Source organism: Melospiza georgiana, chromosome 5 (genome assembly GCF_028018845.1).
Source record: "Melospiza georgiana isolate bMelGeo1 chromosome 5, bMelGeo1.pri, whole genome shotgun sequence".
Taxonomy (NCBI): domain Eukaryota; kingdom Metazoa; phylum Chordata; class Aves; order Passeriformes; family Passerellidae; genus Melospiza; species Melospiza georgiana.
This window is the reverse complement of record NC_080434.1, coordinates 20,081,281-20,109,207: the sequence shown is the minus strand read 5'-3', so window position 1 is coordinate 20,109,207 and position 27,927 is coordinate 20,081,281. Positions and strand designations below refer to the sequence as shown.

Genomic DNA, 27,927 nt, shown 5'->3' with positions numbered 1-27,927 from the left:
GCGGCAGCACTGGATTCGCTGGTGCTCTGGGGATTTTCCATTCATCATCGATCTTTGTTCCCTCCAGGCACCTTGGTAGGCTGGGGCAGCCCAAGCTGGCAGGGGCCAGTGGTGGTTTCTGGGAAGGTGCCTACTCCCACTGTGTGCCCACCCTCTCTTCTGATGACCATGAAGGTGTTCCCAGATACTCCCTAGAGTTCAGGGGGTCCAAGCCCCACCCTCATTTTCCCTGAAGGCAATGACTCAACCTCCATTTATCACAATTTATTGCAAGGGGAAAAGTGAATTAGCGCAAGAATCTCCATCTGGATCCATCCTCCCCACTGGGAGAGCAAAAGGAAGCACAGTCCTCCCGGGAAAGGAGATAAGCCCCTCACACTTCCATCTGGAAGTGGAGGTCAGAGCCTGCCATGAGCTCTTGGTAGTGCTGGTCAAAGCGCTCGTTCTGGGCCACAGTGAAGTGGTTCTTCCAGTCTCCAGATACCCCTGGGGGCAAGAAAATAACTGGGGTAAATCCTCACACACATGACATATTTGCAGCCACAGATGGGGGCTCAAACACAATCCAGGGACATCCCCCCCAAATCCTCCACCACCGAACCCCCAGCTGAACCCCCACCTTTCCGGAGGAAGGGGGAGATGCTGTGATCCATCAAGATGGGGAGCATGGTCTCATAGTTGGCAGCAGGGTTCTTCTTCATCTCCTGGAAGGAGGTGTGGTGCAGAATCCTATCTACTATTCCCTCTGCCAACTCCTTGCCCAGGAACTGCAAGATCTTCTGCACTTCTTGCCGTGGGTCCTGCAGGGTGACTGACATGAGCAGGCTGCCAAAAAGCTGGGGGGCAACCAGGGCTCCTTCCCCTACATCCGACCCTCACCTTTTTCATGTCCTCATAGAAGAGGTAGAGTATCTTCTTCTCCTGCTTCTTCTCCCACCATCCGCGCACGTGGTCGTACCAGGATCCGTAGGGCACTGTGGGATATGATCAAGGGATTAGCTGGAAAGAGGAGTAGCGGGGGATGTCCTTCCCACAGGTGGCTCAGCTCACACCTTTGCCAGCCATGAAGTTCTCCAAGAACTCGGCCTTCGTGCCAGGGTCCTGGTGTATCTTGGCCATCCGGTGGAAGTAGTAGTAGGAGATGGCAACATCCTTGGGGTTGCGGGCCATGTAGATAATCTGGAGAGAGCCAAGGATGTGTTTGGGAGGTACACAGTGGTGCCTCCTCCCCACCAACCCAGAGTGGAGACAGGGAGCACCTGCCACGTTACCTTGCAGTCCTTCTCCCAGAAGGAGGTCGGGAGGAGCTGGACTGGGAGATGGGTCTTTACCAGCCGCGGGGATGGGGTGCTCTCCAGCTGCTCAATTCCTGTGGCACAGGGGACTTAGAGGTGTGAGCCCCAGCACCCTCACCCCCGAGCTGGCTCTGTTCCCTCTCCACCCAAGCCAGGCAGCCGGGCTGGGGAAACTCACCACTCATTTCCCCAGGGGCCTTCAACTCCAGGAAGGGCACGCGGTTGTAGATGGCATCCCGTCGGCACTTCTCCACATCGCCATCGTGGTAGATCATGTCCATGATCTCGCTCAGCCACGTTGTGCCTGCCACACAGGGACAGCATTGCAAAGGCTGGTGTCACCCCATACCCCTGCACCCTTCCCCAGGACCACTCACCCGATTTGGGGTAGGTGGAGATGAGCACGTCATCTGGACGGGCTTGGAAAGCCTTCACCCGTGGCCAGCCCTCGATGAAGCTCTTGTAGAGGGGGATGCCATGGAGGCTTCCCATCTCCTGCACGATTTCAGCTTCCTGCTCCATGGCTGACAGTGGGTCCACACAGCACTGGCTGTCTTCCCTGCTGGGAGCCTCCACTACCTCCGAACTAGCTGGTACTTGTGCCAGGACTGTGCCTGGGGCAGTACTGGGTTCTGTGCCAGGACTGTGCCTGGCGCAGTACTGGGTTCTGTGCCAGGACTGTGCCTGGGCAGTGCCCCATCAGGCAAAGTCCAGCCCAATACACGTGGCAGAGGTACTGCCAGTGCCACGGGAGCATGCCCTGATCCCTGGTAGGATACTTTGGTAATGTGGATGCTGGCCAGGCACTAAACCTAAGCCATGAGGGGTCAGGAATGGAGCCCAGCATCACCTCTCCTCCCACCTGTCTGCACTTTCCCTTTAATGAGTGCCATGGGGTTGTGGAGGTGCAGAGACAGCTCTGCCACCCAGGGCCCCCACACCTCTCAGGATTCCACGTGCTCTGGTGCCCAGGAGCCCTGGCAGCTCCACCCTTCTGCCACACCCAAGCTGTAAAGGTTCAGGAGAGCTGGCTCAGCTACGGAGCACAGCTATGGACCTGGCTGAGGGTGCTGCAAGCAGGGGGAGTCCTCCTTTCTGCCCTCCTGAGTGCTCCTTTGATGTCTCTTGTAGGAAAGGGCTGCATAGGCTGATCTGCTCCATCCTGGATGATCTGATCCAGCAGGTTGTGCAGTACAGGAACCCACCATGATGGAGCAGGTGCTGCTCTAGCTCCAGTAGGAGATCAAGGAGAAGCAGAAGCCAAGTGGTGCCTGGCCCAGGCCAGGTCAGTGGGGTCTCTGGGAAAGGAGGCACCAGTGCAGGATAGAGCATCTGGACCATTTGCAGAAATACAGTCTCACAATTCTGACCTTCTGTATCCAATGAGGGAGTTGGAAGACAGTAAATGGGTCTGTTACTCTGACAAAAAAACACATGTAACATTTTCATCTGATGATAAGGAAACAACATTACGACCTTTACTTAAAATTGAAATACAGATGGTGGAGAGGGTCAGCAAACTGCTACCAAAATGGTGCCATATATGGTGACCATGATATCAAAGTTCCAGGAAAAGACTGGCAGACTTACATGGGATGGAAACACAGGGCGATCCCCATGACAGAGAATCGGGAAAAGATGATTCCTGATCTCCTTCAATTCCCCCTGAATCTACTAGACCTGAGGGTGGAAAGGAAAACTAAACACAAATAACTATTGCATTTGATCCAATTCAGGTGGCTGATTTGCAAGAGAATTTTGGCCATAAACCAGGTGATACTGAAATCCAGCAACGGGAATCCTATCAGTGCAGACACAATAATGGCCCATACATTCAGATTCCAGTATCTCATCAACAATTAATTGCTAACACCATTGAAACTCTCCAGGACAAGAGTCTCTTTGGCTCTTGGTTGTATTCAAGCCCGTTGTGGGTGCAGTATGTGACAGCTGCTATTACATGGGGAGGTGAAGACACTGCTCCCTTCCCCTTAAGGGGGGATGCCACAGTGGGCTGCAATGTCCCCCCACCTCCAGCACACAGTGAGATCCCCCAGCACAGCCAGAGACCCACCATGGCTGAAGCCCAGTGCCCAGCACCCCTCCTCAGGTGCTCCAGCTTTACCGGTGCAGTTACAAGGGAAAGCACTTTGGGGCCTGGCCCTGTGACAGCCCCTCTGCACAGCGTGGCAGTGCCCAGCCTGTTCCCAGCACAGTGATGTAAGAGCTGTGCACACCAGCTCCTGGCTCCCTGGATTTCCCAGCACCCAGAAACTGCTAGGGTAGGACCCTGCTCCCCACTGCACCCTGCAGAGGCAGAGCGGGGTAGGTGGGTGCCAGCTCCTGCCACCTCCCAGGGTGTCACACAGGTCCCCTGGCCCCAGGCAGCACCATCTAGGGACAAGCACCCTGCTGTGCCAGGCACAAGGCTACATCCTGCCCCACTGCCTGTTCATTTAATGCCCCACACAGAGACCCCAATGCCCCATGGCGGGGTGCACACCCCTGCTCGCCCCATGTACCCTGGCAAGGTCCCATCCCAGAGCCATGTTTCCCCTGCCAGGGAAACCTTGCATGCCCCACAGTGCCCAGCTGGGATAACCACAATCCAGGGTTCCTCTTTTAGCATCCCTTCATAGCCACGTGCAGCCTCCACTCGCTGTCATGTGCACGTGGAGTGGTGCAGGAACGCAGTGCAGGAACTTGGCACTGTCCCAGCTCCAGGTGGATTTATGGGGATGGCTATTAGCTCTCCCATGATGGTGTTGGGGAATAAATGGATTAAAACCCTGCTCTTAGCTGGCTCATAGCTCTTTATACCAGAACTATGTTTCTCATCCATCCCACTGGGGCTTGGTGACCATCTCAGATCCCTCCCTTGTCTCTCATCCCTCAAAATATCTGGGGGTGGTAGGCAGGAATGCCATCTGTGGCTCAGCGGGACACTTTGAGCCCCAGCTCTCGGTCCATTGCCTGAAGGAAACGTTCATTGAGGAAAAGCATCTGCCCGTGGGGCAGGAGACGGTCCAGGAGGCCATCGGCGGCATCAGGACGGAGCAGGACGTCAGCGCCGGGGCCGAGCAGGCGCAGGGAGAGCAGCAGGCGGGGAGCCAGGCGCCGCAGGGTGATCTCAGCCAAGGACAGATTCTCCTGGGGCTCACAAACCAAGGCGAAGGCGAGGGCCAGCACCGATAACCAGACTACTGTCACCCGCTCAGGGAATGGGTCTCCGGGGGGCATCTGGAAAACACCCCCTGGAGCATCTTGGAGGGACATCGGCTCATCGGGTAGCTGGGGAAGCTGTGGGGAGGATGGGCGCCCCAAGGACGCCTGAAGCAGTTGGCACTGGGAGGCCACTTGTCTGGAAGAGAAAAGGGGGACACTCGTGTTAAGGACTCGCACCTCGTCCAGGGACAGTGACCCCTCTGTGGGGGAACAGGGTCCCAGGGGTCCTGCCGAGCCCAGGATCTCCAAAAGTGTGGATCCCATGGATGATCCCTGGGGCTCTCGCTGAGCCCTGTTCCCCGAAAGGGGATCTGCCACAGGCTCTGCTCAGGAACGCAAGGTGTCCCACAGTCAAGGGGTGGGTGTCCCAGCCCTGGGGGTCAGGCAATGCCCAAGAGCCCTCCCATCGAACAAAGCGGGCATATCACGGCTGTGGGGATCCCAGGGAGAGCGAGCAGGTGTCCCCGGTCCAGAGGGTTCAGGAGACGGCGGGCACACGGTGCCGGGTGTCCCAGCAGCATGCGCAGCAAGGGGATTCCCGGGGGGCGGCTGTCCAGCGCGTACCTGGCCACGACCAGCAGCTGCTCCTTGCGGCGGAGGCGCTGCCGGGGCCCCCCGGGGCCGGCGCCGGGGGGGGTCCCGAAGGTGCGCGCGTACAGCACGCGGCAGGGGGCGGGCCCGCCCGGCGCCAGCAGCACGAAAGCCCGCACCATGGCGGCCGCACGGCCCCGGCGCGCCGGAAGCGGCGGCCCTGGCCCGGAAGGAGCGGCCCTCGCGGCGGGTGGGGGGCGGGGCGTCCCGCCGTGCAGGTCATGATTGGCCAAGGCTCAGGGGCAGCGAGAGCTGATTGGCGGACAAAGGCCGGTGGGCGGGGAAAGGGTGCGCGGCCGAGGTGGAGGCAATGTCCCCTCATGAAGGAGCCGTGGCAGCCCTTCCCCAGCCATCCCTGCTCCTGTCCGTGTTCCCCTCCCGAGGTGTCTCTGTGGGTACGGCCACGGAATGCAGCACGGGGTCTGTGGCTCTAAGTGGCAGCACAGCACAGTTTTGGGATCTAAATGCGGGAGGAAGTGTGTCCCTGGGCATTGGGGTGGACACGGCTGGGAGAGGACATGGGGGTAAATGTGGCTTGAGGTGGCTCAGGGGGACATGGCCAGGGCCAGCATGGAAAGGTGCTTGTCTTGTGTGCGGCATATGGACGAAGATGTGGCTGTCACTGGGGACATGGAGGGGCCTATGGCCAGAGGGACCATGGAGAGGGACATGTCTGCGTGGAGGCGTGAGACTCTTCCATGAGACCTTTCCAGCCACGGAAAACTTGTTTTTTGCCTTAAGTGGCTTCAGTGGCAAAGCTGGTTTTTGACTAATTCTTTATGGCTGTGGCTGGTTATTCATGGGTTGAAGGAGTGGGAGGGTGTGAGGGTCTTTCTGCCATGTTCAGGACATGTTTGGGGAGGTGATAACCCAGCTATGGTGTCCATATTCAAACTACAGTGTCATATTCCAGCTACGGTATCCAGAGCAGGCATGGTGTCTGAAAGGAATAAGATGAATGTGTCTTTACAAACAGACCATGTGAATGTGCTTGTAGATAGAGCTAGGAACTTTAATAGATAGAGAAGTAACAGAAGAAACTAATAGTTCTAGAAAATGTTACTAATCAACACGAACTGTTGCTTAGCCAAGGCCGTGTGAAATTCCTGAACCTAGAGAAAAAGAACAAAGACTTAATAGAATTATGAATACCTTTATTTTTCTTCTTTCCTTTATATATCAAAAGGGGGATGCCTACCAGAGGGGGTTGTAGAGTAGGCGATTTGGGAAGTCTGTACTTTCCGAGTACCTCAGCCAATGGGGAAGAGGAAGAGGGTGATGCAGCCAGGAACTTAGGATAAAAAGGGGGCTGAGTCCCCCAACAGTCCGAGACCCAATGGGAAATTTCCATGGCCTCTCCCTTTTGGACATAAACCTCTGACAGGGTGGATTCATGTTCCTAACAGTGTCCCTCCCGGAGCTGACTCCCAGGAGTGGAGGGCCGGCCTCATCCTCACGCAGCGTTGCTGTGTCCATCCCAGAGCAGCGCCTGGCTGGCTGCGGGCCGGGCGCTGCCGCTGCCGCCCCGGGATTGCGGGGCTGTGCCGCGGCCGCCAGGCGGCGCCGGTGCGGGGCAGGGGCGCGCCGCCGCCGCTCCGCACAGTGCCCGCCAGGGGGCGCCGCCGCCCGGGGCCGCGGGGATCCTGAGGGGCCCTTCCCGTGGGTCCCGTCCCAGGTCAGGCCCCCGGCGACCCCTCCTGCCACCAGGCCTCACCTGGTTTCTTCTCCCCGACTCTTTCCCAGAGCCACTGCCGGCAGGACGAGCCCTTCGGCCCCGCGCTGGCTCTGCTGTAATGCGGCAGAACAACTCGAACTGGCCGCTCCCGGAGCCGCTCGTGCCCGAGCGAGCCGCGCCAGGTGTGGATCCCCGGGAAGACGCCGGGATGCCTGCACCCAGGAGGATGCTGCTGCTGCTGCCTGCCCTCAGCACGGCCCTGCCAGCGCCCAGCCGGCTCAGCCCTCACAGAGATGCTGCAGGGAGCTGGCGGCTGCAGCTCCTTTGTGAGTCCCGTTAGTTTGCGTCTCGAGCACGGGGAAGGCTCTCTCTAGTTTCTGCTTCACCTGCTTCTCAGCTTCAGGTGATTTCCTTCTGTCCCCAGTTTGTCTCAGGTTCAGCTCATAGAGTTTGTTCGTGCCTCCAGCATGTTTTAGACTCCAATTTGGTTTCACCTTCCCTGGCTTCTTTCTGGCTTCAGCTTATTTGCAGCTCCAGTTTGTTTCCATGTTCTGTGGCTCCAGTTCATTTCTGCTCTGGCTCATTACCGCTTGTGCTTGTTCAAATGATCTTGGTTTTTGACAGGGGCACAAATCAATCACTATCATAACTTAAACATGAACGGACATATTTGTACGTTGTCTAAAGATGGACTAAACTTCTTGGACCAATGCAAGTGGACCTTCAGCCTCCAGTGGGATTCCCCACAGGTGCCCCAATACCGATTCCCACTGTCAGGAAAATCCACAAATGCCAGAGGTTTGTGTCCATAAAGGAGATAGAGGAGTCCTGCAAGTTTATTCTAATAAAGGGAGGGAGTCCCACACAAGCCCCTGGGGTTTTCTCTCTCGAGGTTTCAGAGGGTGCAGCCTCTATCCTCAACTCCCAGCCGCAGTTGCCCTCTTCCTTTCTCCATTGGCTGAGGTACTCAGAAGGTACAGCCTTCCCGAGCCGCCTACAACCTATCCCCCCTTGTACTTACTGTTTTACCCCAAAGTTCAGAAGTTCAGGTTTGTGCAGACCCACTTGAGTGTTTCAGGAGCCAAGCTTTCTGGTCTCTGCAACAAACCTGCTGCCTAAAGTTACTACAGACATAAAGACCCTTTTCAAAGATGTTAATACCAATACTGATGCTCATCAAATTGGTTGTAAAGACATGAGCTTTCCTCTCACCACCTTGATGAATAATGGGAGTGAAGTTCCAAACAAGGTAAAGAACAAAGTGGTTAAGCAATGGAAGCAATAATCACAGGAATATGGAAGAGAGAAAATTGATGGCATAAGTTCTTGAAGGGGAAAACCACAGAAAGATAACACCCTTCTAATCCAGGATGTGTAATGATGAACTAAAAAATCCCTGGTTTTTACTGCTTCTGTAGTGAGAACTTGCCCTAGCGATGAACTTTTGCTCCTTATAATAGTAAAAACCCCACCCCAGCTCAGGCATCTCCCTCTACAGAAGGACTACTACTCACCAAGCATGGGCTATGATTTCTTGGGACATAATGGCTTTAATTTGAGGTAGAGAAAGGATGAGCCAATAACAACTTAAGCCAAGTAGTGATTTAAGTAAGACTTAACAGCCCAAGTTTGTGCCTCGGGGTGCTGGCTCTGAGATATACCACCCAGCACCTCTTTCTGTGCAGAACAGGAAATATAATTACATGGTTAGAGAAATCTCCTTTTTTACAGTGACTGAGTTTGGTGGAGTATCTGATCAGGTGTGTTAACCTATAGTAGCTCTCACCCTTTTCACCACACTGTTAATTCTCTCAGTAATTTTCATACAGGGAGATGATCCAAGAAATGTTTGCACATTGGTCTAGGAGGGAAGAAACATTTTCATTGAAAATAGAGCCCTGTGGCCTCAGACTGTGTTCAGTAGCTGGTGCTATATAAAATTATTTTTACTTCTTGTCATTACCATCCATTCTTACCTGCTACAAGATAACTGCTATATCAGGGACCTATAGGGCAAGTCAGTTCAGCTCTAGGTAATTTCAAGGTAGTTTATGTTGTGATGACTTCCTTGGTGTTGTTCTTTCAAGCATTATATGCCAGCCTTAGGCAGAATCCAGTACATGAAGGGGCTACAAGACAGCTGAAGAGGGGCTTTGGACAAGGGCATGGAGTTATAGGACAGGGGGAATGCCTTCAAACTGACAGAAGGCAGGTATAGATTATATATCAGGAAAAAATTCTTCCCCGTGAAGGTGCTGAGGCACTGGAACATCCCTGGAAGTGTTCAAGACCAAGCTGGGTGCTGCTTTGAGCAACCTGCTGTAGTGGCCCTGTCCATGGCAGGGGGGTTGGAACTAGATGATCTTTGAGGTGCCTTCCAACCCAAGCCATTCTATAATGCTAAGATACAAACAGGTCTGGTTCTGGCTTTTGGGGGCTGTGCTTGTGCAGTTGTGCTTTCCTTCTCTTATACCCAAACTAGATGTTTTTCCTTCCGTCTAAAATAAAAAACAAAAACAGTAGGCTGAAGCAAAATTAAACAGAAAGAGAGGAATTAATCACTCTCCTATTTAGAACAGGATGAGGATTATAAAAAGCCCCAAAGAACAAAACAAACAAATGAGCAGCCAAACCCCAAAGCACGGAAGGATGTTTTGGTACTAACCTTGCTGGTGCAGCTGCTAACATAAATGTTTTCTGACACAAGTGCATGTCACGAACCAATGTGTAACAGTTAACCCATGGAGGCTTGTGTCCTCAGAGCAAGGCTGGGGTGGTGATTTCTTTTGGCTGCACTGATTTCAGGTGGATTTTGCAATTCTGCTTTGCTTCACTTCTGAAAAAAATCAGAAATGCCTTCATGAAATCTGGCAGAGAGCTGATGGCATTGGAGTGGCTGGAACTGGAGAAATCCAGAAAAACCTGAGCTTCCTAGTGCTGCAAGGCTTAGTTTGGCAAGTGAAAGGAAATTCATTTGCATTCTCACAGTCCAGCCTCTTGATCAAGGAAAAGAATTCCCAGTGGCTCTCTGAAACCACCTCTTACTAAACAAATAATCAGCTCCAAAGTGAAGTTCTTGATTCAAAATAATGTAGTTCACCATTTACTGAGCAAAGTGCTCTTATCTGCCTTTTAAGGGGAAAACTACTTTATGAGAATAGAAGTCCTCTTAGGTCATCAACCTGTACCCTGAAGCAGCTTTTCTTACATTCTCTTTCCTCCTCACTGTTGGGTTTCTTGGGTTATTTTAAATTTACAGTTACTGTCACATTTACAGTGGAGATGTGTGCAGCAGGTTGAGTAAGCTGCCTCCCTCAAAATGAGCACATTTACACTGTGCTGTTTGATTTCTTGGTGAAAATCATATCTGTGGAGGGATAGAATGTAAGAAAATGAAGATAGTGCAGAAGGCAGCCTCACACCTGAAGAATTGCAGCTCTACTAATCACCAAAGATTAGGAACAGGCCTGCCCTTAAATAGGCCACAGCTGTGTCCAATAAGAAGACGAGTGCTGCAAAAGGGTTAGCTGGTGATGAGAGTTGCAGTTGGTTGTGTTGTGAAGAGAGATGGAGTTTGTTGGCTGTACTGTGGAGAAGAAGGAGTCAGTGCTGCAAGGAGAGCCCATGAGAAATCACCAAGAAGGTATGGAACCTTTGCAATATGATAACAACACATATCTATGATTTTCTGTCTGTTGTTTTCTTGGAGAAACTTCTCCTCTGCTGGCAGCACTGATGGTGAGGACCAGGACTAGTATGGCCAGGTGGGAGTGCCTTGGGAGCCTGTTGTGTCCAAAGTGTCACCTGCTGCACATGTGAGCAGGAGCTTGTGCCAGATCTTCTCAAAGCCATGGCACTTTCATGTGTATTCATAGACTTACTTCCCCTGTTCATGGTAGATGATTTACAGGAGCACAGAGGAGAGGCTGCCCTCCAGTAGGAGATTTAAATGTTGTGTGAAGGACAACATTTTGAAGGGTCATTTAGCCTTCAAATTGTGTTTATCCTTACAGCTTTCAGGCTGAGTATCTTATACACGAGTGGCAGAATCCCAAAGCCCTGGTTTGGCTTCCCACATCCCCCCACTTAGTTTTTTGCTAATTTTGGCTACTCCCATCTCTATTTCTCTGCAAAACCAGCTCCCACCTACCACTCCCATGAAAAAAATGCAGACAGTAGAAAGCTTAACAAGACCTCTGCTATAGTTTTCCTGTAAGTTACCTGCTTGGAGGTCCCTGTGCCATTACTGCAGTCTTTGTCTTCACAAAGTTTGAACTGTAAATATACTGTTTACTGGAACAGCATCTGCAAAACCACTTCCAGCCAGGTGTCAGTAACATGGCTTTGATTCAGATTTTGGGAACAGTATATGACTGATTACAAGGATTTCCAGCTCCTACATCTTTATTGAAATGACTGCTAACACAGAAATATTGCAGACCTCTTGAGATCCTTATGTCATTTCCCTATGTTAAAACAGCTGGTGCTTTAAAGGGTACCTTTGGAATACAGCGTTATAAGTCTCCTCTTACAACCAAAATTACGAGGAAATCCAAGTCTGCAAAACTGCATTGGTACTGTGAAACTTGTTTGCTGAGCACCTTCCATCTTGTCAACACGCTGTGTGCCCAGACATGAAAAGAGGGACCAGTTTGTCACCATGGCATATGGCAAAGCACATCAAGTTTACCCAAGTTAATGCCATAGCAAAGCCATTCCAACTCCTGAGAGGCCAGAGCAGTGTGGACATGCTGCTGCATGCGTTCTGCTGATGGATTCTCATGTGTCATGTCCCAGGAAGCTCTTCCCCCTCTATACCTGCCGTCTCCATGGCTCGAGGACAGCCCAAGACCCTCTGGCTGCTGAGCTGAAAAATCTCTGCCATCAGGGGGTTACTCAGAAAGCATTGCTCAAGTTGGATCATCTCCCCTAAAAACTTTTTTTTAAATCAATAAAGTAAATTGTTTAAACCAAATCCTGATACTGGTTTGGAACAGCAGCTTCATGTTTCTTCTAGAATGAAGTTAACATTTTTAGTAGGGAAAGTATTATGTAATCAGAGAAACAAAATAGAAATGAGAAGACTTAACACCAACTCCTGGTAACTGCACGCTCCCCAGGACTTGCTCCTGGCTTCTGCTGCTGACTATGCATTTCTGAGACAATGATCTGCTCCCTCGTTTCCTTGAGGTCCTTGAGGAGCAATTTGTCTCCCTGCCTACAGCTCCTCCCCCTGCTCCAAGCTCCTTTCAAGCTCCTCCTGCTGAAAGTGCATGGGGACTTCACTGGAGTGGGGCTCCAGCCAGCTGTGTCTCTGGCAGTTTTAAGGCAAGCCATATTCAGAAGCAGGAGGATGCCTGGGACAGACTGCTTGTTCCCAGCATGGGTGCAAGACGGAGAAAGGTGGACCCACGCAGCAGATACTGTTCTGATAGTCTGACTTCATGATGGCTGCTGTTGTGCTGTCCCATTTCATCTAAGTAATTGTGTGCTCTGTGCATGCTCCTTGGGAAGCTTCAGTATTGCACTTGCTGGCTTGGCTACCTCCTTGTTTGGTTTTTTTCTTGTCAGAAGCCAAACAACCATACTGAGAAGATGCTCCCAGCACTTTTCTTCCAACATTTGGGTTCCTAGAGATTTAGTCTCTCTCCTGTAAGATGGCTAATTGATTTGACCCCATTAACTTCATTTAATTTGTATTCCCCCTTCACCCTAGCACAGGTCCTGCCATGTCTGTGTCCTTTGCATTTCCACATTACTGCCTCGATAACCCTCTGCCTCCCACCTACTGTGCTAGGTTCTGACATGCTTGTTCCTCAGACTCCCAGGATTTGTGCAGAAGGACATGAACAAAACCACTGCTTTAATTTTCTTTGTACTCCAATAGAAACACTTCTCAAGAATTTGTCCAGAAAGTCCCTGCCACTTCTGGCCAGTCAGCCACCCTGCTCTGGTGTTGCACTTAATACGTGACTGTCAGCCTCTCCATGTCACCAAAATCACTGCCAATCTCCTGATCTCCACGAGTTATCCAGATAAGATAAGGAAAATAGTTGTTTTCAAGGTCTTTAGTCCACATTTCTACTTTCTCATTTGTCACCTTCCCAAGTGACAGGAGAGCTTTCAGTTTTCCAGTGAAATCTCTGTTGTAAATGTAAATCCATGAGCACAAAGCAAGGCTGTGCGGGTGTTCGTACCTTGCTAGCATGCTGTGGACATGAGCCAGTCTCCTGGGCAGGAACAGGGATGCCCCTTCTCCCCATCAGCTTCATCCTGTCAGACAACGATGTCCCATGCCAGGCTCACCACGTGGGAGGTGCATCAGCAAGATGTGTCATAGCAGAAGCTGTCTAGGACACTGGCTATCCAAATGGCCTTTCATCAAACCAGCTGCACTCCTTGTGCTCCCTTGACTTGCTGAGAGGCTGACTTTGATGGACAGGAGCACTCCGAAATTCCCGCTCCCACCTCAAAAGCAGAGTCGAAAGTCCTCCCTGTCTTTCTTTGGTAAAATGAGGCACGCTGGGCTTTCAATCATCAAAGCTTTCCTGTTTGGAAGGAGGAGGAGCCATCTAGTCATGGGTTCATTGATTCCCTGCCCAGCAAGAATGTTTGCTTGAGCACAGCCAAGCCGCACCTCTGATGACTAACAGGCAGCGCTCTCTCTCTTTGATATACTATCGGCCGGGTTTATCACAGTATCAACACAACCTCCCCACTCCAGGCCTCGCCCCTTCTGGCCGGCTCTCCTGCAGAGCGGCAGGGGCTGCATGGGAGCTGAGCTCACCTCTTATTCCAAGGAATCTTAACAGCAGGTTTTAAGGTACTTATTTACTTTTTTTGGTCTGCACAGGAAGTCTGAGCTAAAAAAAAAAAAAAGGAAAGAGACAGAAGTATAATTGCTCTGGCACGCCTGCATTCCTGCTTCAGTCTCAGACGGGCAGGCACTCTTTCTTGTCGGAGCCTGGAAGAGGATCCGATCCCTGAAGATTATCGCCACGAACGTGCGTAAGTGAAACCTGCAGCCATGCTGAAACAGATATTATCAGACATGTACATCGATCCGGAGCTGCTGGCAGAACTCAGCGAGGAGCAGAAGCAGATCCTCTTCTTCAAGATGAGGCAGGAACAGATCAGACGGTGGGAGGAAAGAGAAGCTGCTGCAGAAAAGATTTCAGCAAAGAAGCCACTGCCAAAAAAAGGTAAGTCTCTGCCTCCTGGCTGCTTCACCCTCTGGCATGTATCTGGCCTAGTCAACTGCTTCCTAGAGATAGGAAGTAATGTATTCTTAGATTAATTTCTTCTCCAAGGGTCATGGCATAGGCTTATTTTCAAACATAAATGAATCCACCCGCAATGGGGTCGTTTTGGCCAGGCACACAATGGTTTTTACTCCCTGGCTCAGACATTCTGTCCTTGACCAAATTGCTCAACTCCTCTAGCTGGGAAGACAGGGCTTATTTACCCCCAGGAGATGCATCTCATTACGTTTCCCACTAAATGGTGCCTCAGAATCTGTCTTTACCATAACCATGGATTTGAATAGCTCTCCTGAGGCACTAGATCTGATGGGCAGTTCCCACTGAAGTTCCCTTGCCAGGATTACACCAGCATGCCAGCTGCTAGGAAGATAGCTCTCTTCTCCCAGGTCTGCCTCATGTGCTCTATTTATAAGTAGCTCACCCACACACAGTTTGGGGGAGGACAGTGGTAAGGAGTTAAGGCAAGAAAAGAAAGAGTGGTGATTCTTCTCCTTTGCTCCTAGTCTCAGAAATGCCTCCTTCACTGACCTGGCTCAAGGAGTATGAAAAAATTGGCAATTGTGGGCTGCATCCAAGTCTAGTTTCTTCATGTACAGTTGCTTTTGGGGGGCTCTGTAATCAACAGCAAATGGTAGGGCACAGCAAGTGCAGCACAGGCCCTGCAGAGAGCTATCCAGCAAACAGCATTTGCCAAAGAGCTGCTTCTTTTCCAGCCAACAGGAAGTCAGTGACATGGAAACTTGGTGCTGACAATGAAGTGTGGGTCTGGGTGATGGGTGAACATCCTTCAGATAAATCCTATGCAGCCATCTGTGAAGAGATCCAGGCACAAAGAGCAAAGCGCTTAGTGAGAGAGCAAGGCCAGGAGGGCAGGTAAGCACCCTTCAGCTGAAGGGCTCGGTGGGCAGATATGGAGGAGAAGGCTTTGTCTAGGGACACATGAGCTGGGTCTTCTCTGTGGGGGCTGTGGTTAGCACTGTTGTGCTAGTCTTGCTGGCAAAAGGCAATGGCTGGTTTTCCGAGAGGACACACAATGCTGGCAGAGAACAGAGACCTGAGAATTGGCCAGCTCACTGAGCCTCCTGTGACAAGGCTGCTGCGTGGGACCCTCTGCAGAGCACAGGAAATGCTGATGCTGCCACTGCAGAAGGTGATGGGCTCAGATTGCTCTGATTCACCGGCAGGTGCCCGGGTACAGCCGGACAACGGTTACTCACCACGAGTCATTAATTTAATTACCCACCTACCTGATCTGGAGATATAACTGCCTGTGCACATGTGGTGTGATTGCAGCTCTGCTCACGTGCAGCCTCCTCACGAGATTCTCAGACATCAGAAAGTGACTCCCTCCTAAGTCCTCTCTCTCTTGCATTTCAGAGAGGCTGAATCTTCTGCAACATGGTCTCTACACCCACAGCCAGGACTTCTGGCTGAGACAGATCTTCATGGGAATACAAAAAACACGGAGAAAAGGGAGGCACATGGGAGAAGAATGACTGATATTGATACAACAGGAAAAAGCCAGGAGCTCACAAAGGTAGTTTTCCATTTTCCCATAACTATAAGAAACATGTTTTTTGAGGTCTAGGAAGTGCAGCAAATCCTGGTTGCTGTAAATACAAATCTAAAGGAAAAAGCCATCTATGTGTTGAAGCTTTTCTTCTACAGAAGAGAAGAAGCCATATTGTTACATCCTTCCTTAAGACTCAGAAGGTCCATGTGCTGTTCTCAGCTGGGATAGATCTGCTCTGCACCAATGGATAAACTACTCTGAATTGCTTTGCTTCTGGTCTCTGTGGGTAAAACAAGGGGTGCAAGTACTTTCCCTTCTGCTCCATGGCTGGTTTGAATGGCTTTTGGGGCAAGACCAGGATTTTTAAATGGAACATGACAGCCCTCAGCCAGATCACTTATTTTTATAAAAGACCAAATGAAGATAATTTTACCAGCATCATCTGATGTGCACATTTTAGGTGTTTCTTGGGGTTTTTTGTCTTCTAATACAGAAAACAGCTTATGACATTGATAGCACAGGACAGCTCCAAATGCAGTAATACAGTGCCTGCATTCCTGTGGTGTTTCATTACAGAAATATTTTTTCTAGCAATAAATATATTTGTGCTTTTAAGCTGTCTACAAAAAGCCATTTGCAGAGGAAGGAAAAAATAAAGAGTTAAATTAACTACCCATGCAACTACAGTTGAACAAAAGGAACAGGACGTCCTGCCAATTTAATGGGAGAAGTCCCATCTCATTCTGCATTTTCATTCAGCCTTGAATGAACTTGTATGAGTGTATATTCTTTTATCATACTGCCACTCCATACTTGGGTATAAAAATGATAGCAGAAGGTTAGGTTTTGGCAAAATGCTCTCCTACTACTACCAGAATAGTGAATGGAATTTGGAGTGACTATCTCCTTTATCAAAAGCCTCTGAGTCACATGGGGATTTTCTCTGCACTGTTTGCTGAAGTTGAGCAACTATGTGGGAGGTTCTTGTTTTTCAAAGGAACTTATTAGTCAAAACTGACTAAAAAAAACCAAAACAAAGCAAAAACAACCCCCCAAAAACAAACAAGCCACCACCAAAAATCTACCTCCCTTTCAAAATCTTGCACATGGGAATAGATGGGGGTTGTATATTTTCCTTTCTTTTCTGTCATTATATTATTACTAAATCTTCCCAGGTTTCTGAGGCTTTTGCTGTTAGAAGGAGGGCTCCAGACTGAAGTTTCCTGTTGTATTTTCCAGGCCTGAAGAGAGGCTTTTTCCCACCTTCTGCATAAAATGTCTTCTCTGAGATCTAGTTTGTGGTATTTACACTAGTTCCCATTTAATCTGAGAGATCCTAGTATCATGCTGCAGAGAATAGGGCTGATCTACAAAAAAATGCTGCTCCACAGACATTTGAAGTTCCTAGTTTCCTAAAGAGGGGAGGGAAATTGTAAAGCCATGTTCATATTAAATACTAGCCAAGTAGGTGATGGAGCTAAAAGGAAGTGTGACCTTGGTAAGCAGACTAGTACAGTTAACTCATCACTTGTACTGTGGGAGGCAGCTGGGGGCTGATGGGGAGGTGGGTGGGTGTTTACTGAAAGCTAGACCTAACAGTTTGTCTGCAGAGGCAGCTCTCAGCTAGGCACTGCTGGCAGGGCAGCTGGGCTGGTTCTCAGGGAAGAGAGAACACGAAATATCCAGCCAGTTGGATCAGTTTGTCAAGTAGGAGTTTGCAGCAAATCCAGCCACAGCTGCAAACATGCACAGGCAGGTAAAGCTGTAGACAGCTGGTTCTGCAAGGGATTGCTTTAGAGGAAGGGAAGAAAGGGACTACTCCCTGGGAGCACTTGTGAGCATTGCTTAGCAAACCTAGGCATGCTTATGGCTATCCCGACACCCCTGAGTTCTCTTCCTGTGGCATGTTTGGCCAAATGTGATGGGAAAAGCCCCACAATGTTTGTCAGAGCAGGCTGGAAAAACTTGTTAACAAATGTCATAAAACTGCTTTTGCATTAAGCACCTTTTGCACAAAAAAAAAAGAGCAATTGTCCTAATGTCACATTTATTTCTCACCACTCTTTTGCTCTGCTCAGAGAGGAACCAGAAATGTTCACCAGATGCTGGCGGATTGCCATGCAAGGAAGCAGAGTTTCCAACAGGTAAGTGGTAACCTATGGTGCTCCTAACACATTGAGTGGTGTCAGTGCTTTATCCTAGAGTCCCAGTCAGCTTCAGAGCCTCATATGAGCCAAGAATGTTCTCACCTTTTGGATAAGTTTTATCCAGTATTGCTATGTTCCTCATGCATGGTGTGATGATTTGAAGATGATACAAAGCAGGCCAGGCTGGCAGATTGGGGAGTAGCACAAGGAGATGCTCCTGATGATTTTTGGTGGGCTGTTTTCCCTTCCTGCCTCAGTTGTTACCTTCAGTAAAGACAGAGGGTCTCTACATTGTTAAAATTGGAGGGATTCACTGTAAAGGACAGAGCTCCCAGTATTTCAAGGCTAGCTAAAAAGTAGGGCTAAAGCTTGCCTGAGACAAAGCTGATCATACTGTTTCTTTCATAGATGAAGGAAGCACAGAGGAAAAATTCAGAAGAGACCACAGCCCCCCAGAAGCCAATACTACAGAGCCACTCCAGCACAGAGAGCCAGAGAACACTGCAGAAAGCGGATGAGAATGAGCCTGAATGGCAGGAATTCTGTAAGATCTTAAAATTACCTTTTCCTGTAAGGCTTGAGAAATCCTAGGTCTCTGTGGGGTCATGTCAACCTTTCCCTGCCATACTAGAACTGAATAATAGGTCAGAGGGTGGAGAGTATTGCCAAGAAGTACAGCACTGTATTATCAGAATATTTCTGAGTCCACACAGCATTGAGACTAGAGCTGGGCAGGGAAATGGAAAACTTTTCCAACGGACACTGGGTAAAAACAAGCAACAAATAGGAACCACATGAGTATAGCCAGTACAAGTAATTTTAGACTAGAAACAGGCCTTTTGTAAGACTTTGCAGTAACTGCTCTTGAGGACAAGGGTAGTCCTCAAGAATAACAGGGACTAACAAAAAGGGCTTCCCTGTCATTTAAGCATGATCCCACCCAAGTAAAGCCCTTCTGCACTGTCTCATGTAATGAATCCTAATAATAGAAAGGGAAATGGCAAGTAGCATGAGACTTGCAGTAGTAGCCATCACTGCTGCCAAATGCTTCCTGAAGGAGAACCTGATGCACTTTTCTTCCCAGTTCCTTCCCTGCTGCTCAGTAGATGGCAATGCTGTACCACCGGTTGTTTCCACTTCAGTCTAGGGGTTTTATTTTTCTGACTTGATAAAAAAACTGGTGACTGTAGAGCTGGTAACTCATACAGTCCATCCAGGGAGAGATGGATCTAAACAATAGAGGCAGTTTTACAGGAAGAAAACCCAAACAAAAATGCAGTCATGTTCTCCACTTTCCATAATAGTTTCAGCAAGGCTCCTTCCCGCCCTCCAAAATTGATTAGCACTTTCAAATCCTTCAAATGATTGATTTGGGGTCATTTCAGCAGCTTCAACTCCAGCAGCTTCAAGCTCTGCCCCCCTCCAGTTTACATGAAAGGCACTACGGAAATCCATGTCTGAACCAGGAGTCAGTATCCGAAACAAAACCAAGAAGTCTCTGAGTACAAAAGGACCTGGTACCGAGAAAAAACACACAGATTTTGAATCTTGTCCCACAAAAAAATTGGTTTTTAGTCTTTTAAAGGAATAAAAACTATGCCACTTAACACATGGGAGAGATGTGGCAAATGGTCTCCCAACTGAGTGACTCTTTCAGCTTGTGGAATGGATTCTTCTTACATTTCAACAAGCAGGAAGATGGCCAAAGGGGGTAGCAAGCTTTAAACTTGCTGCTTGTTCGCTCCTGTAGGACTCCTTTTTTGTTCCAGTGCAGAAATCCAAGGCAGCAGACGAGAAGAGACGTTCCCTTGCACGGCAAGCCCGAGATGACTACAGGAGGCTTTCGCTGCAGGGCATCCACAGAGGGAAGCAGGCAGATATTTCCAAGGGTGCCACAGCAGGAGATCGGCGGCCACTTCAATACCCACCTCTCCCTCCCAAGCCTAAACTTCTACCTCCTGCAACAGCAAATGGGAGAGCAATTAGGTAAGGAAGCCCCTGTGCACTGTGGAAAGGAGAAGGAATGATATTCTTTTGCTCTAGCAAGAGATGGTTGAGATGGTTGTCTCTCTTCCTTCTGTGGAAGAGACACCCAGCAGGGCAAAATACAGAGCCTAGGCTATATTCCAGCCTGGGGTGTGATGAGGCCTTCAGGTGTTCATTCCTGGAGGGTAACAGGTTTAGTTAGTAGAGTGTCTTAAGTCTAGAGCACAGAGAGCCCCTATGATGCCAGATGTCCACTGAAAACCGTATTCCATACAGCTGAACTGGTGTAAGCTGCCTGTTTAGGGCTGGTCTTAAAATCCTAAGCAAAACATAAGTCCCATGCAGAGACTCAAACCCTGTCTTTTTGAATCTGATGCACAAACCAGAGGTCTTTTTTAACAGGAAAGAGGGAGTCCAGAGGACAATCTCTAATTCCACAGAAGAAAGCATCATCAAGTGGTTCAAAGAGGAGCAATTCCCTCTCCGAGCTGGCTATCTGAAAACCACAGACACAATAGCACCTTGGTTCCATGGTGAGTCCTGGGAATTTCCACCCCAACCCAAGTGTTTAAGAAGTTTTTTTTTGCTAACATGGCTGCTAATATGGGCTGAGCTTGGGAGTAAAGCTCATACACTGGAATCAACATTCAACAACTGCAATACCATTCTCTCTCATAACACAGCAACAGTCCTTTCGAGCTGTCCACATTTGCTGTTCATTGTTGGTCAAGTGTGGCACAGTTAACAATGAGCTGTTGGCCATGGCCTGTTACTAGCAATGGCAGCACTTTCTTTTTGGGCTACTGGGCAAGAAAACGGTGAAAGGGATGGAAGTGCCATGGACTGGTTTTAAAGCAGATTTCTTGTGAGAACTGCTCTGTCCAATCCTGCACAAATGCTTTTCTCCCTTCAGTTTTGTGTTTTGGTTTTGAACAGGTATCCTAACCTCTAAGAAAGCAGAAGAGCTTCTGAATAAAACACTACCAGGGAGTTTTCTGATCCGGGTCAGTGAGAAAATCAAAGGCTATGTGCTGTCCTATCGGTCTGTGGAAGGATGTAAACATTTCCTCATTGATGCCTCCAGTGATTCCTACAGCTTTCTTGGAGTAGACCAGCTACAACATTCAACACTGGCCGACCTTGTCGACTACCACAAGGTGAATATCTGGCAATGCATTCACTAATAGCTTAATTGCCTCAGGGCACTTCAAAATAAGACAGACTAGATTCAGTTGCTTTGAAGTCGGTAACTAGACCCATTTTAACTGCTGCTGGGTACCCTGTGTGATGCTCCAAAAGGGTATATCAGCCTGGGCTGACTGGTACAGCCCAGGTCACCTAATATATCTCAGGTATCTCAGATTTGATTCACTCACCCTCAAGCACACAGAACACCTTGCATGCTGGGCCCAAGTTACTTACAAGCTGCTTAGTAGAAATGTTGATGAGAGGTGACAGCATACTCATACAAACTCCTTTCTCTTCTCTCCATGGTTAAGAGGCAGTGGCAAGTTGAGTAAACACAAAATCCTGCTTACCTTCAGCTTCAGCATGAAAGAGAGCAACATACCTTTATAATCTCAAAGCTGACAAGGGGTGGTACTGAGCAAAGGTAAAATATAGAAGGGAAGGAGGAAGGTTGGCAGGCTCTTGCAACAATAACAGTTGTGTTTACCAGCACTGACTGCAATTGCATGGGTTTCTGAGAGAGCCAGGTGGATTGTTCACTGTAAGATCTGCCCAGGGACAAGTCAGTAATTTTTCTCATAGGTTCATTTAAAGTCCCTGTTTCTTTTAAAAAAGTGCCTAGCTTAATGCAGACATGGTAAACAAAACTGGACATGAGAACAATAGCTATACTCATTTGCTCTACGGAACTTTACCTGGACTGCCTGAGCTTGCTTCTTGCATGGTTTTCACAGTTCAGGCTGAAAGTATTAAAAGCAGGAGTTATACAGCTACTTGTACCAGAGCTAAAGGATTTAAAGCTTTGCTGTGCATTAGCTACATTGAATATAGAGCCAAGGCACAGTCTGAATCCTGCAGCTCCCCTGCACTACAGCACATGTGGGCAGATGAACCCACTCTGCCAAAGTGCCCCACTGGGTTCTGCTTATCACATACCAGGTGAGCATGAAAGAAGGCAAGTTCCCACCATGCATCTGTTGCTAGGCTGGAGAATGAGATTGGAAGCACAGACTGTACTTAGAACAGGACTTGCCTAAGCAGAGGATGTGTGCTCTCTCCAGAATCCACCCCTGTCACTCCCACAAACACAGTCAGAAGCACAGTTCACCATCCCTGGTCCTGCTCTACCTGCATGCTGCACATTCCTGGCTCTAGCACTTTCTAGGCAGGGCACCTCTCCATGTCAGAGAAGCTGTAGTTTTCTCAGGGATGAGCACAGCTCTTTCCTAGAGCTGCCAGAGTTGTGTTGCTGAGTTATGGCACAGAGCACATTGTGTTATGAAGACAGAGGGCCCTTCCCTGAGTTCTCCAGGAAACTGAGCTGTATCACACAGTGGTGGGAACACATCCACAAAAGAACAGAGGCAGAAAGACTGCTGTCCACCTTGTGAAGTTGTGACAGGCAGGATCTGTTTGAAAACTGGTGTTTGATCATGTGCTATATTAACAGGACGAACCCATCACTTCCTTGGGGAAGGAGCTGTTGCTTTATCCATGTGGCCAAGAGGACCAAGAGCCAGATTACATCTCTCTCTTTGAGTAAACCTCCCCAACTTGTTGGGCAGCCCTGGACTTGTATTCACAAAGAACTTGGAACTGGACTTGGAACTAGAGCTGCTGATACTTACCTGAAACGATGAGTGCCTATATTTTGTATCCTTCACAACAAAGCAGTAGGAGGATAAGTACTGTGAGCTACAGGATGCATCAGCCCAGCAAGCTGCAAACCTGAACACATCCCACAAGATGGAGAGAATGAGTTGATGAAGTAATCCATTGATCAGGGAGATACTGCCATGGTTTTTCATTGGGTTTTTGAAGGTTTCTTGGGGGACTTCTTGATTCAAGCTGCCTTTTGTTCTTGAATGCAAGGTTCTCTGGGAAATAGATTAGTATCTACAGTTGAATGCGATTATAACCTTCCCAAAGGCACAAAACAACTTGGAGAGGTAAATCAATCTTGATATGTCATATGCAAAATGTGAAGCTTAATTCTATAAAATGCTGTGTCCTTGGAAGGAAGGATGTTCAGCCAAACATCCAAGCAAACCCTGAGCGCCTTTCAGTGAAAGGTGCTCTCTGTGACAAGAGATTGGCACACATGAAGACTGCATTTTTTAAACTCCTCTAGCCTCTGAATATAGATCCTCACTCTTTTAACCTGTATTTAGCTCCCACACAGGCCTTTCTGCATTGAGAGGGATTATCCTTTTTGAAAAGGAAAGGAGATGGGGCAGAGTCATTTTTATGAGTGACAACCACATGTACAGAGCCTGCAAATGTAAGAAGGAACACCTATATCAGTATTAATACAGTTTACAGAAGAGTTTTTGCCAGTAAAGAATGCTGTTTTCCAAAATGGAGCTATTTATTGCAAGTTGTGTCCCAGTTACTGAGATGCATCTAGTGTAAACTTCATTATAGAACTTGTTCTTTCAACATAATGTTCTTTTTTCTTATCTGTTACAATGCTCTTTGAATACATCATTCAGAAGATTGGGGGAGAGCTTGGAAAGAATCACTTAAGTAATTAGTCTTCATCCAGGTTCCCCAATGTTGTTGCACATGACAAACTCTGCAGCTGAGGGTCTGAATCTGCAAACATCATTTTTTAGAGGCACAATACTCAAATAGTGAATAAGAGTTGGTCTTGTTTCAGTTGTTTACCTCTTTTTACCTGTTCTCTTTTTTCTTTTAGATCAGGGCTACTCAACTTGAAGAAGCAGTCAAAACTTTCAGTCTTACATTAATCTGGGTTTTGCAGAATACAGATTTAAAGAAACTGTGATCATCTGGTCTTAAAATTTACAGCCATGCTGACAGGTGGTTTCCATTCCAGGAAAGAGGGGATAACTACACTCCAGTTTCAGCAAGTGTCACTTGCTAGAAATAAAGCCTTAATGTAAACTGAGATTCTGAATTTAAAGACACTCTGCCACTGCAAATGACTTAATGAGCTTCTTGAGCACTATATCACATGTATCAAAGAGATAATTTCAATATAATCTGTATCAATCATGAGAAAGGGTGTTAGATTATTTGTAGGGGGGGAAACATCCCTCCTTCCCTCTTTATGAACTGTTTCTTTTAAAACTTTTGTCAAAATGAAAGGTCCTTCAGAAAAACATCTATTTTCATGTGAAGAACATGTCATAGCTGATATCTTGCTGAGACAAATTGTGAAGTGTTTTGCAGACCATTGGGCTGGTGAAGAGGGAGGAGAAGTGTGTTCTAAAAAGGCATTTTGAGACTCAGGGTGTTAACTTGCTAAATAGGATGCAGGCCAATCTGTCATGGACATAGCAGGGCATAATCAATTTTACCTCTAAGATCTTTAGTAAAACTCCTCAGGGTTTGATCTGCTGACAAGTGGACCAGTAGATTCACTATCTTTATATTAAACTGCTTATTTGCAAATATTGTCTCAGTACAGCCCAGGGAAAACCACTATCCATGTTTACATCATCGCGCATGTTTGAGTCACGCCTTCGTTTTTCAAAGACCCACTTTTCTGCTGTGAGGCAAGAAACATGAACATTTAGATGACTAGACTGACTGCAAAGGCAACTGCCTTGCTAGAACAGATCCCCTTAAGACTGGCTCTTCTATTGCTCCAAATCCAGTTACCCTGAAAGTCTGTGGAGCAAGGATGTCTTGCAGCAGTTGAGAATCTAGGGTGATGACATACCTTTGGGAGTTTTCTCTGTAAAATCTTTCCTTCTTCAAGGGATGCTGTGTAAGGATTACAAGAGGAGTTAATTTGCAAATTGCTTGCTGGAGAGATCATGAATCCTGGAGGAGCATGGGAATTTGTTTTTGCTCTATGCCTTTAGCCAGAATATGCTGCAGTCATCACAAAGTAAAGCAAGGAGTCCCTGGATGGCCTCCCCACCTGCAGAGGGCCATCTCTAGTCCCTCCTCAACCAAGATAAAATCAGTTGTCATTCTGAGAAAGATCACAAGCTGGTTTGGGGACAAGGAAGGTAGACACCTTCCTAACAAAATCTATTGTTCTGTTGACTGTTCTCTTTGCATTTCACCTTTTTCTAACTGGGCCAGAAGATCTGTTAGAGCTCCACTTGGCTGACAGAAACATGAGTAACAGCAGTTTCCCTTTCTTGTGCTGTTCCTCACCTCTCCTGTCAGTGCAGCCTCCACCTCTAAGAGAGCCCTGACAGATCTCTGCTGTGATTAGATTGCCCTGCACATCACCAATGACTGTAGGCTGGATCTCTCCATCACTGACACCATCTCAGCTCTTGCCAGACTGGCTTCTGCAGCCAAGGAAAGAAACTACATAGACAGTATTGTTCCTGGCAAGAGGGACAGCATCTCTGTGGAAAAGGACATACATGAAAATCACAAAGGTGCTATTTAAAAACATAAGTTGTGAAACTCTGACAGGATCTGGATGATGTGCTTGCAAAGTAATGAAGTGCTGAATTTACAGCTGCCCAGTGCTTAGAACTGGAAACTAATAGAGGCTTGAAGGGACCTCTGGAGATATCTGGTCTAGTTCTGCTCTACAGGTGTGGCTTAGGGAAGACTGAATAAAACAATCGTGGAAATAGTTAAGGTGAGGCTTGGCACAGATCATGATTACAAAACTTTCATAGTGTACAACACCCAGTTTCCAATTCAGGTTTAAGTGGGACTGTAGGAACAACTTTTGCTTTGGACCAGCTGCATAACCACACTTTGATATGCAGTCAACAAGTCATACCTGTCTCCTCCTATTGCATAATGTTTGTAAAGTTACTTCATCAATACAAAGCCCTTTATAAATAATTTATCACGTGTTCTGGGAACAAAGCAGTTCTTTGGAGGATCTACTTGAGTGATTACTGAAGTTTCTATGGTAAGTGATGTATTTTGGGGTTGAGGTTTTGAAGTATACAAAGTTTCTATTATTTTTTATTTTTGCAGTGTTTTAGATACTTGGTGATATGCAAGGTGAGTGCAATGCAGATCCTTTGCACCAGTAAAAGTCAAACACATATAAACCTGTCCAAGGAAAAGATACTTATAGCAGCATGGTCTCTGTCTGTAGAACCTGCATGCAGTGCTTTCAAAAGAGCACTCTTCCTACTGCACAGCTGCACAACAAAGAGTAGCTCATTCATTGTTCAGTGCTACCTTTCTTTCCCCCAGCTTTTACAAGCCAAAAACCAAATTAGAAATCTGGTTCAGACTGCCTTGAATTAATCTGAATCCAAAAAACAAAGAGGCTGCTCAGAGAAACAGCATTTAGGTAAGCAAATGGGATTTACAAGCCCGTGCAGTTTTTGTTGGCTACTATATATTAAAACTGTAAATAGCAGTCAGCATTAAAATAAAATGCTTTATAAGAGTAGTAACTCAAACTTTCAACAGTTTTAGGCAATTGCAACAAAAACTATCAAGAAGATTAGTAATTTTTACAATTAGTACCTATAATTATCATAAGAGAATTTGCAGGGTCCACTAGTCCATCACAAAAATTTATTTTGTTAATTACAGAAAGCTTTTTGTACCCTGGGCAAGACTCTGTATTTGGTTTAGAAAAAATACTTTGGCATAAAATCAGAAAATGTTCATCACTGTTGGTATCTGGCATTTGGAGTTTAAAGCCTCCTGCTAAATCAGTACTGCAAGTTGATATGTATTTCATTTTCTTCAGCATGATAAAGCTTCTGCCTTCCAGTGCCCAGGTTGTGTAGAAAAATCACTTATCTATTCCAGTTCCCATCCACAGGAACACAGATCTGCAGAGCCTTTTCCAAGCAGTGGAAGGTTTACTATTTCCTACTAAGGCTAGAAGTAGAAAACCTGAAGTATGGCAAAATAATTCTCAAGCCAAATGAATTTCATTTAAAAATAAATCTTGAAATACATACAGCATTCTAAAGCAGGAATACACTATGTGATTCACATGATACAGATGTGGCTCATTGCTTTTGGCTCACTGTCCACAGAGGAGAACAAACAGTACCCTCCAGTTGATGGTTTTTCAACCATCACACTTGACCAGTAAGATTTTCTCTTTAAGTTTAGAAAGCACTTTCTGAGAAAGCTCTTTCTCTGGATTAACTGGGAATGGCCTGTTAATGAACGGCTGCTGTGCCCCCATCCCAGCCCCTTAAAGAAAAAGTATTTTTGGTTACTCCAGCTTTACCATGGTTAACAATCAGATGTCCTCAGAGCAGGAGTCCCTGGACTTGTTAAACAATAGCCCTTTTTAGATATGTCAAGTTAGATGTAGGAAATAATTCCTAATTATTGGCCCACCAAAAGATCAGTCCTTTCAATAACTGTACACATCTTACAAATATTTCAAAGGAAAAGCACATCCATTTGTTAGTGTGAATACCACACTGGTCACATAATAACATATAATGTTCATTGTCTCTGTGATGTGACCTTTTCATCAAGTGTTCAAGTCTTCCCCAGAAGCAAGTGCTGAACAGTCAGGATAGTGGAGTACTTAAAAACCTCTTTAGAATAAAAACAAAAGTATGGAGGACAGACGCTTTCCCTCTGCTTTTGCTGCCATCCTGCTGGAATCTCCATCCTCTTTCAGTCTCATCCCAACTTTTCTGGTTAAAACTTCTTTTCCAAAACACCCCGAAGTCCAGTTCAGAGGCTTTCAACCTCCCTTTCTAGATTCACATCTTCTTACTGCTCAATTTCTGTTTTTGCAGGTGTGTCTCAATCTCTTGCTTGAAAACAAGCATCCCAAGCTGGCCATGGGAAGCCTCATTCATGGCCTTGGACTGCATGCACATTTTGTACTGCTCTGGAGTCAGCTCGTCCAGACACTGCTTTTCATGCCACAGATGGAAGAGACCCCTGACAGGCGTTCGGATCACCATCAGGTTGCTGTGAAGGTACTTGCGGTACAGATGCACATCTTCACCACCCCAGCCTTTAATGTCCAGGTCAAAGCCACCTGACACAGACAAAATTCAAAATACAACTAGAAATCTCTTAGCAAACTCAGTGCTATTAATTGCACTGCAGCTGTTTTCTGATTCCAGTCAGCCCTTTAAAACACACACACTTTCTG

The 27,927-nt window shown here is 47.5% G+C and overlaps 4 protein-coding genes across 9 annotated transcripts in view; 1 reads left to right on the top strand and 3 right to left on the bottom strand.

Moving 5' to 3' along the window:
• Positions 1-268: 268 nt before the first annotated feature.
• On the bottom strand, positions 269-3,844 carry LOC131084050 (sulfotransferase 1 family member D1-like). Its single transcript, XM_058025145.1, is given in 10 exon segments — positions 269-486; positions 620-800; positions 880-974; positions 1,053-1,179; positions 1,272-1,369; positions 1,474-1,599; positions 1,673-1,945; positions 1,980-2,011; positions 2,013-2,101; positions 3,818-3,844. Coding segments are annotated over 10 exon segments (1,161 nt in total). The 3' UTR covers positions 269-373.
• On the bottom strand, positions 2,219-5,233 carry AP5S1 (adaptor related protein complex 5 subunit sigma 1). 3 transcript variants are annotated; one of them, XR_009114498.1, is made up of 3 exons: positions 5,085-5,233; positions 2,886-4,656; positions 2,219-2,714 (listed from the first exon to the last, which is right to left on the bottom strand). XR_009114498.1 is itself a non-coding variant. In XM_058025004.1 (2 exons), exons 1-2 carry the CDS (start codon positions 5,231-5,233, stop codon positions 4,230-4,232), a joined length of 576 nt encoding a protein of 191 aa, XP_057880987.1. In that variant the 3' UTR covers positions 2,748-4,229. The 3 variants fall into 3 exon arrangements, 1 of the variants encoding a protein (XP_057880987.1); XR_009114499.1 differs by having other exon boundaries at positions 2,219-2,593; XM_058025004.1 differs by lacking the exon at positions 2,219-2,714 and having other exon boundaries at positions 2,748-4,656.
• Positions 5,234-9,047: 3,814 nt separating this feature from the next.
• The window catches only part of CSGALNACT1 (chondroitin sulfate N-acetylgalactosaminyltransferase 1), a 59,655-nt gene continuing 40,775 nt past the window's right edge, over positions 9,048-27,927 (bottom strand). For 3 of the 4 annotated variants that reach the window (XM_058024567.1, XM_058024568.1, XM_058024569.1), the window contains one exon: positions 26,325-27,810. In XM_058024567.1, the coding sequence (XP_057880550.1) occupies positions 27,527-27,810 (284 nt within the window). In that variant the 3' untranslated portion in view covers positions 26,325-27,526. Of the gene's footprint in view, positions 9,623-26,324; positions 27,811-27,927 lie in introns of those variants that run through there. The other variant, XM_058024570.1, reaches the window with a different exon arrangement.
• On the top strand, positions 13,740-27,649 carry SH2D4A (SH2 domain containing 4A). The gene is made up of 10 exons (XM_058024571.1): positions 13,740-13,988; positions 14,762-14,921; positions 15,426-15,585; positions 17,640-17,705; positions 18,117-18,252; positions 19,478-19,694; positions 20,097-20,227; positions 20,631-20,851; positions 22,333-25,458; positions 27,563-27,649. The coding sequence occupies exons 1-9, from the start codon at positions 13,814-13,816 to the stop codon at positions 22,423-22,425; spliced, it is 1,359 nt and encodes a 452-aa protein (XP_057880554.1). The 5' UTR covers positions 13,740-13,813; the 3' UTR covers positions 22,426-25,458; positions 27,563-27,649.

Coding starts and splice junctions, on each gene's coding strand:
- AP5S1 (XM_058025004.1), bottom strand. CDS start 5,233: ATGGTGCGGGCTTTCGTGCTGCTGGCGCCGGGCGGGCCCGCCCCCTGC. Junction 4,657..5,084: donor CAGCTGCTGGTCGTGGCCAG/GTACGCGCTGGA, acceptor TTTCTCTTCCAG/ACAAGTGGCCTCCCAGTGCC.
- SH2D4A (XM_058024571.1), top strand. CDS start 13,814: ATGCTGAAACAGATATTATCAGACATGTACATCGATCCGGAGCTGCTG. Junction 17,706..18,116: donor GGAAGCAGAGTTTCCAACAG/GTAAGTGGTAAC, acceptor TTTCTTTCATAG/ATGAAGGAAGCACAGAGGAA. Junction 20,228..20,630: donor AATAGCACCTTGGTTCCATG/GTGAGTCCTGGG, acceptor GGTTTTGAACAG/GTATCCTAACCTCTAAGAAA.